Raw genomic sequence first — 11,302 nt, forward strand, 5'->3', positions numbered from 1 at the left:
ATATATATATATATACAATATACATATTTACATATACATATACATCTATATCTATAAAGGAAGATGTCCTGACTGACTGACTGACTGACTGACTGACTGACTGACTGACTGACTGACTGACTGACTAACTGACTGACTGACTGACTGACTGACTGACTGACTCATCAACGCCCAGGCCAAACCCCTGAACCTAGAGACTTGAAATTTGGAGGGTGTATTCCTCTCATGACGTAAGCATCCACTAAGAAAGGATTTTTAGAAATTCCACCCCTAAGGGGGTGAAAAGGGGTAAAATGTGTTTTTTTCACGACTGTCCTGACTGACTGACTGACTGACTCATCAACGACCAAATTTCAAAGAATTGTAGATCAAACAGGGGTAGAATTTTCCGGGGAGTGCTATAAAATGTATAATTTTTCGTTACCGATCTTTTGGAAGCTGGTATCGAAATTTTTTTAAATAATTTTTACCAAAAGTATATGAAATAGGGGTAGAATTTTCCGGGGAGTGCCACTATGTGTATAGTTTTTGTTACCGATTTTCTGGAAACAGGTTTTTCTAATTTCTCTAACTTTTCGGGAAATAATTCACCGAATTTTAAAGAATTGTAGATCAAACAGGGGTAGAATTTTCCGGGGAGTGCTATGAAATGTATAATTTTTTGTTACCGATCTTTTGGAAGCCGGTATCAAAATTTTTTCAATTTTTTGGGAATTAATTGACCGAATCTGAAAGAATTGTATGAGAGAGAGAGAGACAGAGGGAGAGAGAGAGAAGGGAGAGAGGGAGAGAAAGAGAGGGGGGAGAGAGAGAGAGAGAAAGAGAGAGAGAGAGAGAGGGAGAGTAGATAGGTCCTCCGGGGTGTAGCCCGGGTAACCAGCTAATATATATATATATATATATATATATATATATCTTTATATATATATGTATATATATAAAGAATAGATCGTATTCGTGTGATACGGCTTTTGCGCGGTGATCGGAGTTTTATGTCCTTACAATGTGATGAGATTCAGTGAAGGTTGTCGATTATCCGGGCGAGATGAGCGCCAGGATGAACGGTCGGAACGACGTGAAACTATGGCTCCTAGCGTCGCAATCTCTCTCGGCGAAAATCTATTGTCTTAGGTGGTACTCGCCGCTTCGAGCCTTCGCCTCGTGGCTTGTTATCGTAATTATATACGATTAAAAATGTATACGATTAAAGTGTGTACACATCACGTCCATGGTTTAGCGCGGCTTGTGTTCGGCCGAGTGGCATCCGGCTGGTAACTACTAGGAACGATGAAGTTATTAGAACACATTGTTACAATTTTCATATAAAAACAATTTTATCCATATCCACTTTACTGTTTTTTTATCAGCAAGATAGAAGTATGACCATGGTGGAAGGAAATAAGGTGAGGCAATCCTCGTGACGAGTTTCGTTCTGTTCTGCGCAGCCCAGGCATGGTGGGGGATCCGCACAGTTTCCGCCATCTTTTTTCGCTAAGGGCCTGGACACACACTTTTTCGTAACAGTAACAGTAAAGTTTCGACCAATCGCGTTGAATCGGAAACGTACAGTTCAGGAAATGGAACATGCAAATTCGAGAAGAAAATAGGTTTAAGAAAACAACTAAAAAAAGTAGAAAAGAAAAAAGAATTAAGAAAATGTGTAATAAAACTGTTAACTAGCAATGAATGTTTTTTTCCATAGAACTTCGAATGACGTCCCTATCCACTTTCATTGTTTTCAAATTTTTATATATTTTTCTCATAAACAGGTGATTTAGAATAAAATATCAAGAGGGAATTCATCTTTTGTAAGGCCAATTTTCAGTTTTTTTTTTTTAAGATATTCTACATTTTTGGCATTGAATTTCGGAAAAATATTTATTTATCTTATTTTAATAATAACATTTAACATTTGTTATTATTAAAAATTTTTGAAAATTGGTTGTGGAAGGAACCGTTGAGTAAAAGCCCAAAAGAAACGCCGCCAGTTATAAAATGTTATCCTTTTTTTAACTACTTCATTGCTATAAATCACAATTTTTAATGAAACATCCTGATTCTAGTCATTGACATAGCCAAATAAATTTTGAAGAGATTAAAAAAAAGATAAATTAGTGAGTGATAATCGTTTTCTAATTAATTTCCTTCAATCAGCCTGATTCATTATCATTAATTGCAACTAGGTCAATAAAAAAAAGGAACAATGGGGATTTAAACCCGAGTCAAAAATATACAAAGCAGAATACGTGCCGCTACACCACTGACCATTTCTGAAACTATCTTTTGTGACATGATTTATATTCATTAGCAATACTTGTTGACTAGCATAGTGTCGATTTTATTCATCAATTACGAGCGCTTATTACACGTCAATAGTTTTTTTTTTCATAAGTTTGATTTATAATTTTTCCAAAATGACTGTTTATTGGTAAAAAAATCTGTTTCCTCCAAAACTGCCATAGAAAAATATGGTTTCCTTATGGAAGCTCGTTTTCGTGATATTATTTCTATTCGTTATGAAAAATTAATAATTTTTCAGTAATTGTGACTGAGAGATTTTCCTATCCATTCCTATTTGTTTGAATGACCGCTAGTAATGACCGACAACTGTGCGGCGTTTCCTATTGGCTGTGAAACTCATGATGCGCATTGCCACACTTTATTTTCTTCCACCATGAGTATGACTGACCCTAGCGTTAATGGAAGAATATTTATTGAGAAGAATAAAATCTTATCTTATAATGTTCTAATTAATTTCGCGAATCGACGTCGCGTACTCATGCCGAAACCACTGCTTTCGAGGATCTGCAATATAAGAAAACCATGGATTAATTCTGGTTCGCAACAGGGGGTCTTCGATCTTTAACGGGGTACCGATTTAATATAATCAGTCACGTTAAAAATCGCTACGACTCTCTGCCGGCACAAACGTATTTCTTAACGTCCACCTGACAGCGATAAAGCCCGAAATAGCGATAGACATGTATACATATTGTTACGTTCTATTTACTCCACGATTTCTTTCTTTCGTGGAATCACTCATTTCATCACACGAAATAGACGGAAACCATAAAATAGCGGTTATTAATTGACGAAGCGGATGCACTCCAACTGTCATCGCTCATTAAAGAATAAATAGTGAAACCTTCCAGAAGACTCAAGCTTAATAAAATAGGCAAATTATAGACTTGTGTGTCGCATTCCATCTAATTCCACGAAATGAAGCACGAAATTTCAATTATCTCGAAATTTCGTGGCATAAGTCGCAATAAATTAAAAACGCCATAAGGATCTGGGTGAACTTTCGGGTCACGAACAGATTAATCTCACGCTTTTCCGTAAAACGCGGATTCGACCTAAGATCCACGGCTCGCAGCGATTGATAAAGCTAAGCCTCTGGAAGGGACTGTCAAAGGGCAAGGTGATAACGTACTCACCAATGAATAGCCGCTAACTAGAAATTACTCATAGGCAATGACGATTTTGGGTAACTCGCCAAGGGATAGGCGGAAAACCGAAACCTACGTCACAATTGAAAGAAAACTCCACCAATCAAATCATATTAAAAAATAATCCCGCCTTCTTAATTTTGTATAAAAATCGCGACTTTTTCTGTTGCGTTGCGGCTTAACAATCGCGAGTCAATTCTATGCGCGTCAACATCACGCCGCAGTCCTGAACCGAGTCAAAGCCCCGGAAGAATCCAGCGTTACCGCCGCAACCACCGGGCCTGACCGGGCCTGAGACGTTCCACGATCGCAACCAACAATATAGTAAGTCCAAAATATCCGCTCGCTCTTGTTTGTCCATATATATATTGTTACGCCCGTGCTGTACGACCATGCCGTGCGGTCATACGAGTCGCCCCGTAGAAAGAAGACGCGAATCGTCGTTAGTGACGGTTGTTATGTATCACCGATATTCAGATTATGCTCTGGGAATCCGTCACGTTCGGACGTGTATTTCCGAGCTCTTTGTACTAACGAGCTACGATAAATAAGTTCCTTTTTTATAACCAACAAGCCTTACTTCTTTGAGTGCAAGTGTGAAAGTGTGGCTGACGCCCGGCGAGCGTAACAATATATATATATTGTTACGCTCGACACGCGTTCGCCGCACTCGCACTCTCACCACACTCGCGAACGCGCCGCGCTTCCCCGTCACCGAGAATAAAGATACTCTCTTCTATCATAAAAGAACGGATTTATTGCTCAGATACAACGAAACACGTCTGACAGGTTTGAAATCCAGAGCGTAAATCTGACAAACGATATTTACAAACAACTGTCGCTACCCGAGTCGAAATTTTTCTCCTATTTTCGACCTCAATGTTCAATCTAACACCTACTTTCGACCAAAATGTTCGACCTAACATCTACTTTGATACTATAAGCAGTCACATCACCCTATTTTGAACCTCTTCAACCTCTGGCTCCTATTTAGAATCTGACAATTCTGTTTGAAAAGAAATCATGCTCCTACTTTAATGTTCCTAACGTTTTCTTAATTTATTTATTGCATTTAGTTTATTTTTATTATTATAGGTTTATTATATTTTCGATTAAATATTATATATGATTTATTAAACTTTAATAATAACGTTTATAATAAATGTTTATAATAACGGTTCTCTTTATTTATTAATTTAATCAAAAATAGTAAAAACAAAATTAAAAGGAATTTTATTAGGTTAATAATAATAGTTATATTATTGATAACTAAAAAAAATTATTTTATATATGACGTATAAATGATTATTTATATAAAATTGTATTTTTCTATATTATTTTTTCCTTCTTTCTTTCTTTTTTTTTTATTTATTAAAATAATTCAAAATAAAATTAAAAGAATGTGTGTATGTATGAGTACGCATGCGTATATGTGCAACTAAAGGTAGAAAAATTTAAATATGTACAAAACTATTACAAAACATCTTTTTTTTTGTTATTACTTCTTATAATTACTTATCTTCATATATTTACATATTATTAAATTTACGATAATTGAATACCCAAGCAGCATTTTTCGGTTAACTTTCCGACTAAGGACTACTTTTCTACTAATCACAACGTTGTAAGCGGTCCAAGAAAGTTATAAAATGTAACTTATAATTACTAACGTTTTTTGGACGTTGTCTTAACGTTAAAATTACGACGTGCTTTTTTTATCACTTTCCCAACGTCAAATTTGAAACAGTTTAAGTCCTATTACCCGACGTTGAGATATTTAACGTTCGCCTGACGTTATACTCTGCACCACACTTTTCGAGCGACTTCAATACGTAATTCCCAACGTAAACCAACGTTTTGTTATCAAACGTTGTAAAACGCTAACGTTGTGAAACGTCGCCTGTGGTCATTTCTGACTGACGTTAAGAAATCGCGAGAAATAGTAACAAATTCTGCCTAAAAGAATGTAGAGCAGATTAATGTTGCGTCAAGCGGGCATCGCCGACAGCAATTCGCGGCGTCGTGCGTGAGCTACGAGGACTATGCGACGAATGTTGACGATCCACGGCCGAACCGGTCCATCTCATCTCACGCGGTTATCGTCACGTCGTCGGGAAGCAACGCGCGCGCGCCGCGCGGTTCACAGCTCGAGAGCGCGTTCGTTCGGCTGCACGGCTGCCATAACCATGCTCTAGATCACCATAAATGGTATTGCATAGGTCGGATTTGGTTAAGATTCACGACTCATTCGCAAATCTAGTATAGAATTTTCAACTAATTGATATTTTATCGACATGTTAAGTCAGTTTGGCGACCTTGTTAAGACTTTTAGTCAATATAGGTACAATTTTGCCTACAGTGGTATACTACTTAGTTTGTAAAAGTCTGAAAAAGTTTATTATTTTATACGAGAAGACAAATCTTAGTAGAATTTATCGCACCTTTTACCACGTAAAGTTTGGTATAGTGTGGAACGCTGACTTCGCCATTTTCATTCCTCAAAGAGGAAGGCAAATAATCCACCATTTTCCAGTATATTTAGATTTATATTTTTTAACGCACTTTGTTAACAATTTAAAGCATTTATATAATATCTGTTGTTAAGATTTTGACAACATATTTATCTTAAAAGTAATTTTGATGAAAAAAAAATTAAAATCTACACTTTGAAAATTTTAGTTATTTATTAGAATATTTAGTAAATTGGAATATTTTAGAAAGAATTCGTCTAATTTCGAACTATCATTTCCACATTTATCAATAAAGTGGGTTTCGTTATACATTTTCAGTGCTGGGTTCGTGTATTTATGGCAAAATTACAATAGTATCAAAGACTGCGCAAACTATATTTTTCCTATAAAGCCATTTTATTTGTGCCAAATTGATAAGTACGTATTATGACATATTTATTACACCAATGCCGTCATATGGTTTGAATGGAAGCACAAAAACTACACCCCATACAGCACAAGTAGATACTGAGAATGTTCAAAGTATATCTCAGCAGTAGATTGCGTATATTCTCACAACATTCGAGATACGTACCACGATTTTCTGAGAACCTACTGACTGCATTGCTATTTTCGCCTCACCTAGTTCATAGTATCTACTGAGAATATCCCGCAGTAAATACCAAGAATATCTCAGGTATCAATATAGAACCAAGGATAGAATATGCACGGTATATACTTATTACGTTCGATTAGAGTAAAATAATTGGTACTCTTTTATATTTTATAAATTTATATTTATTTATATGTGCATTGTAAATTATTGCCAATGTGTGTACATTATACACTACAAATATTAATACTGACAATTAATACAATAACGCCGAGTTTAATGCTTATGTTACTTCGAGTGTCATACGTGATAGACAGAATTGATATAGAATAATAGATTATTGCCTGTTTTATGTCACATACGATTTCCTTATAGAATATTGCAGTGCTGTCAAACTTTAAATCACATAGTGATTTGAGTACATATGAAGTACATATTTAAAACTAGCGAAAATAATCGTTTTCTTAAAAAGGATTGCACATAAGTAAACAAAAAAGAAATAGGAAAGTATGCATTTTTTACATGTGTCGTGTATCTAATGACGCTTATTTAGAACAAAAGGATAGGAAAATGTATTATAGTCACACGACTTGTTGGAAAGATTCAAAAATCTGAGTCCTCACACGTAAGTTATCGTTTGCACAGAAAAATGTACTTACAAATTAAGCGTGATTTAAAATTCGAGAACACTGCAATCGTTCAAATATCTCGTGAATACATTTTCAATTGAATAATACATTAAGACAAACAATTTTTACAGTGCGAACATGCAATTATCTTGTAAGTTATGTCAGACAGTAATCTCGATATTTCGAATAGAAGATAATCCTCCTTTTTAAAAAAAGGCATGTTAAGTCGATACTCGCATATCTCGAAGTTTTTTGTTGCCGCTTTTCCGCGATGCCAATTGGTTCTCTCGCTGCGGTTACTTCATTTGCAGCTGTCATCGTATATTTTGACAGTTGTGTGTATCAAGAAGTTAATAGTGTAATAATAACTACATAATGTTAAAGCTAAATAGCGCGCGCGAAGCGCGCGTCTGTGGTGTCTAGTCTCTATCTATCTATAATAAAAAAATCCATGGAGACGCGAGAAGTTGTTGTTTGGAGTCGAATATCTCGCACGTAGTGTTGTCGCTTTTCCGCGCGTCTGATTGGCCGGTCGAAGCCGGGTGATCGAGATCGCGGCGAGTTCCGCGAATTTCGTGCGTGTGCGTCGTGATCAATCGTATTGTGACAGTTCGCGTCGTGTCGTTAGGAGGTTAATATTATTATTAATGTGATCTCTCATCATTAAATATGATCGTTTAATTCCGAATTTCGGTCGCGTCACGCAAGGATCGAAGTGACGACGGCGATCGAGATCGCGGCGAGTTTGGCGAGTTTCGCGCGTGTATCGCGTGATGTGACGTGTGTTTGCGTGGTGTGTTTTGCGAGGTTAGTAGGATTTTTTATTATATATAATCCACTATTGTATATAATGTATGTGGATAATTATATTTTACATTAATATTTTTTAACGCAATGACGTTTGCTCGCGTGGTGTCTCGCGAGGTTAGTTATATTGCTTGCTCGTACAAATCTAATCTAAGGTATACGTTACAGTAACTATAGATTTTTTATACAGATTTATCTTTGTAATCATATACTTTATATATAAGCAGATGTAAGTAATAATTATTGTTTTTGTATTATGTAAAATTTGCCTTATTTTAGATGAATTTAATGTTCGAGAAGATCTCATGGGATTAGCTGTTGGTGCTCATATGGCCACAAATATTCAACAAGCGTGAAAAGTTGATGACATTACAAATATAGTTAGAAGAAAATTCATGCACATTTAAGATATATAGAAAGGTAATTATAAAAATTATTATCGCTTGTATTATTTCAAAAAGTATTGTTTTATAAAAGTTTACTGACTGCATGTTTTTATCTAAAATATATATACATATTCGTATATATGTTGCTTATATTGAGCTGGTATACAGAGCTTATCAGATTTCTTTCTCAATCACAGACGCATGAAGCTGTTAAGAAAGACCGATCTATGCTGGAAAACAGCGGTAACCTAAAAATAGATAGTGACAGTAGCAGAGTCGTGACCATCGCCGCGTGATAGATAATAGTGATAGTGAAATATATATTGACGGCAGGAAGCTGATGCCGAGGAGATCTTTCAGAAGGAAGGTGTATCCAAAATCGCACACGTACGTATATATGTTGTTTTGTAAAAGTTGTAAAAGTTAAGAGAACGAGAAAGTGATCTGTATTTATATGCACGTGTGACAGGCACTATCGCGTAATAAAGATTTCTCCGAAGAATGTTTATATTGTACTTTACTTTCATTAACTTGAATGCTTTGAATGTACAATCTTGCGTCTTCAAAATATAATAATTCTCAGACACTGTTGAGAAATAATTGTCTAGCACAAAAGGTCCTTTTGTGCTAGATAATACAAGTTGCTACAGAGTGCCTCTAATTGTAAGAATCTCTTCTCCTTTACCCCCTCTTTCTTTTCCCAATCCCGAATTAACACTATTGCGTGGTTCGTATCGCGTGTCATTACCTATTATAAATGTCCTCCTTTTCTCTCGTTTTCTCACGCAGGAACATTTTATATTCAACTATATGGTATACAATTTTGCCGCTATATATTGACCGCAGGGAGCTGATACCGAAGAGATCTTTAAGAAGGAAGGTGTATCCAAAATTGCACATGTATGTACGTATATGCTGTGTTGTAAATGTAAATTGTAAAAGTTGAAAAAAACGAGGAAACGTTCTGTAGCACAATTTATATTGTAGTTATGCTAAAATATTTGTGAATTGAGTCCCTGTTATCCATTATTATAATATAATTTTTATTAGCAATATTAGAGGAGTAACGAAAATTAATTTTATTAAGTATTCAAAGCAATTGATAGTTTTTAGCATTAAGTATTTCCATTTTCTCATAATATGCTTAAAAAATATTGCAGGGAACTTGTGAGTTATGCGAAGCAATTGATACTGTTAAGGTTCATTGGTCATATGAAGTTTGCACACGTCAAGCTTGACATCCTAAAGACATCCTACACAATGCATTCTGAAAACGATACCGTGCAGGTTTGTTGGCGTATACGTGGTGTCATCACAGGCTGGAAGGTATTTTCTGTGTTTTGGAAGTAAAATTTGTAAAATACAACATGTCATAAAATAAGCGCTAACCAGGAAATGTAAGTGTAATCAGTGTTCTAAACATTCCTTTTAAAAGTAATATAAAATTGTTCTTATAAACATTAATTATATAATTAATTCAAGTTGTCTATTATTTGAAAAGAACTTGATTTTAGTTTTGTTTTGTATTCTACCTTCAGAAAAAGATAAAATAATTTAGATTTCCTAAAATTAATTTTGTTTATGCTATCGGAGAGGAAACACTTATTATAAAATTGATTATATTACCGAGACAATTATATATAACGATTTCAGATGGTACGACGGCTTTTTTATTTTTTACGTTAATGCTGAATGGAAAAGTCTATAAGCATATTGCGGACAAGATGATGCTTAATCAGGATACAGCCACGAAAAAGAAAGATATGCGCATGGCAGGGAAATTAGCGCTATTCACAGGCCTTGTAAACATATTTAGTAACAACGAGGATTCTTTAAATTGAGCTCTGTCTTAAAATCGCATCAATTGAAGTGAATCCATTGCTGAGTGCTGAAATTATACGATTTTATCCGTCACAACGAATAGACCAAGCGGAATGCTTTTTCCAGTCGATGGTTTCGAATGTTGCTGACATATCTATTTCGTTGCAAATGCATCATTATGAAATGATGATCGGTAGTAAATGAAAGATATGTGAATTAAAAAGATGTGTACATTAACTAAACAGTATCTTTGTTTGATTACAAACTATCTTCATCTAATTTTTTAGTGAAAATGTCCGAATAATTTGCGTTAGTATTTCTGTGTAAAAAAATATGACGATTATATTACAGTATATCTGACGATTTTAACATAATTATAGAGGTAGGGTGTCTAAATTGTTATCGTTCCATCCAAATGTAGCCTTTATACTATTCGGATAGTATCGATATTTTATGCTGCTTAGAAACAAGATAAAAGTATTTTAAGACACTTGTATCGTTTCCAGAATATAAAAACTTGTGTTTAGATTACAGATATACGTTTTGGGTATTTCGTTGCAAATGTATCATTGTAAAATGATGATCGGTAGTAAATGAGAGATATGTGAATTAAAAATACATTACCTAACCCTTCATCCGATTTTTTAATTTTAGTAGTGACAATGTCCGAATAATTTTGCGTTAGTATTCCTGTGTAAAAAAATATGACGATTATACGATTATATTACAATAAATCTGAAAAATGTTAGAAAATAAAACAATTGTTTAAAGGTATCCTGTATATCATAGTATCTATTTGCTTTGCCTGTATAAAATGTTGATAACACGTAAGATAATATAATCATTAAAGTAATATTTCTTAAATGTATATTTCATACTTAATTTTATTTCATAAATACTATCACATTTATTCCTATGAATCGTTTTCATTACGCTATTATGATTTTAACATAATTATAGAGGTATAATAGGATGTGTAAATTATTACCGTTCCATCCAAATGTAGCTTTTATAGTATTATTTATTATATCGATACCTTAAGTTGTTTATAAAAAAGTAAAATGTATTTTAAGACGAGAGAAAGTAATAGAGATAGAAAACTGTTGTGTAGGAGGTTCGGGTCGAAAAATGAGCTACTCGCAAGGAT

General features: G+C 34.6%; 1 protein-coding gene across 4 annotated transcripts; it reads left to right on the forward strand.

The window, feature by feature from the left end:
* Nucleotides 1-8,232: 8,232 nt before the first annotated feature.
* Nucleotides 8,233-10,500, forward strand: LOC112452413. Of its 4 annotated transcripts, none has more exons than XR_003040501.1 (5): nucleotides 8,233-8,368; nucleotides 8,532-8,721; nucleotides 9,124-9,238; nucleotides 9,495-9,731; nucleotides 9,988-10,500. XR_003040501.1 is itself a non-coding variant. In XM_025012607.1 (5 exons), the coding sequence occupies exons 2-5, from the start codon at nucleotides 8,675-8,677 to the stop codon at nucleotides 10,018-10,020; spliced, it is 357 nt and encodes a 118-aa protein (XP_024868375.1). In that variant the 5' UTR covers nucleotides 8,233-8,368; nucleotides 8,532-8,674; the 3' UTR covers nucleotides 10,021-10,500. The 4 variants fall into 4 exon arrangements, 2 of the variants coding, with proteins under 2 accessions (XP_024868375.1, XP_024868376.1); XR_003040500.1 differs by having other exon boundaries at nucleotides 9,124-9,234; XM_025012607.1 differs by having other exon boundaries at nucleotides 9,124-9,234; nucleotides 9,495-9,660.
* The last annotated feature ends 802 nt before the right edge of the window (nucleotides 10,501-11,302 follow it).

Source organism: Temnothorax curvispinosus, unplaced genomic scaffold, assembly GCF_003070985.1.
Source record: "Temnothorax curvispinosus isolate PA1 unplaced genomic scaffold, ASM307098v1 QBEX01003376.1, whole genome shotgun sequence".
Lineage (NCBI taxonomy): Eukaryota > Metazoa > Arthropoda > Insecta > Hymenoptera > Formicidae > Temnothorax > Temnothorax curvispinosus.

Coding starts and splice junctions, on each gene's coding strand:
- LOC112452413 (XM_025012607.1), top strand. CDS start 8,675: ATGCCGAGGAGATCTTTCAGAAGGAAGGTGTATCCAAAATCGCACAC. Junction 8,722..9,123: donor GTGTATCCAAAATCGCACAC/GTACGTATATAT, acceptor TTTCTCACGCAG/GAACATTTTATATTCAACTA. Junction 9,235..9,494: donor GTGTATCCAAAATTGCACAT/GTATGTACGTAT, acceptor AAAATATTGCAG/GGAACTTGTGAGTTATGCGA.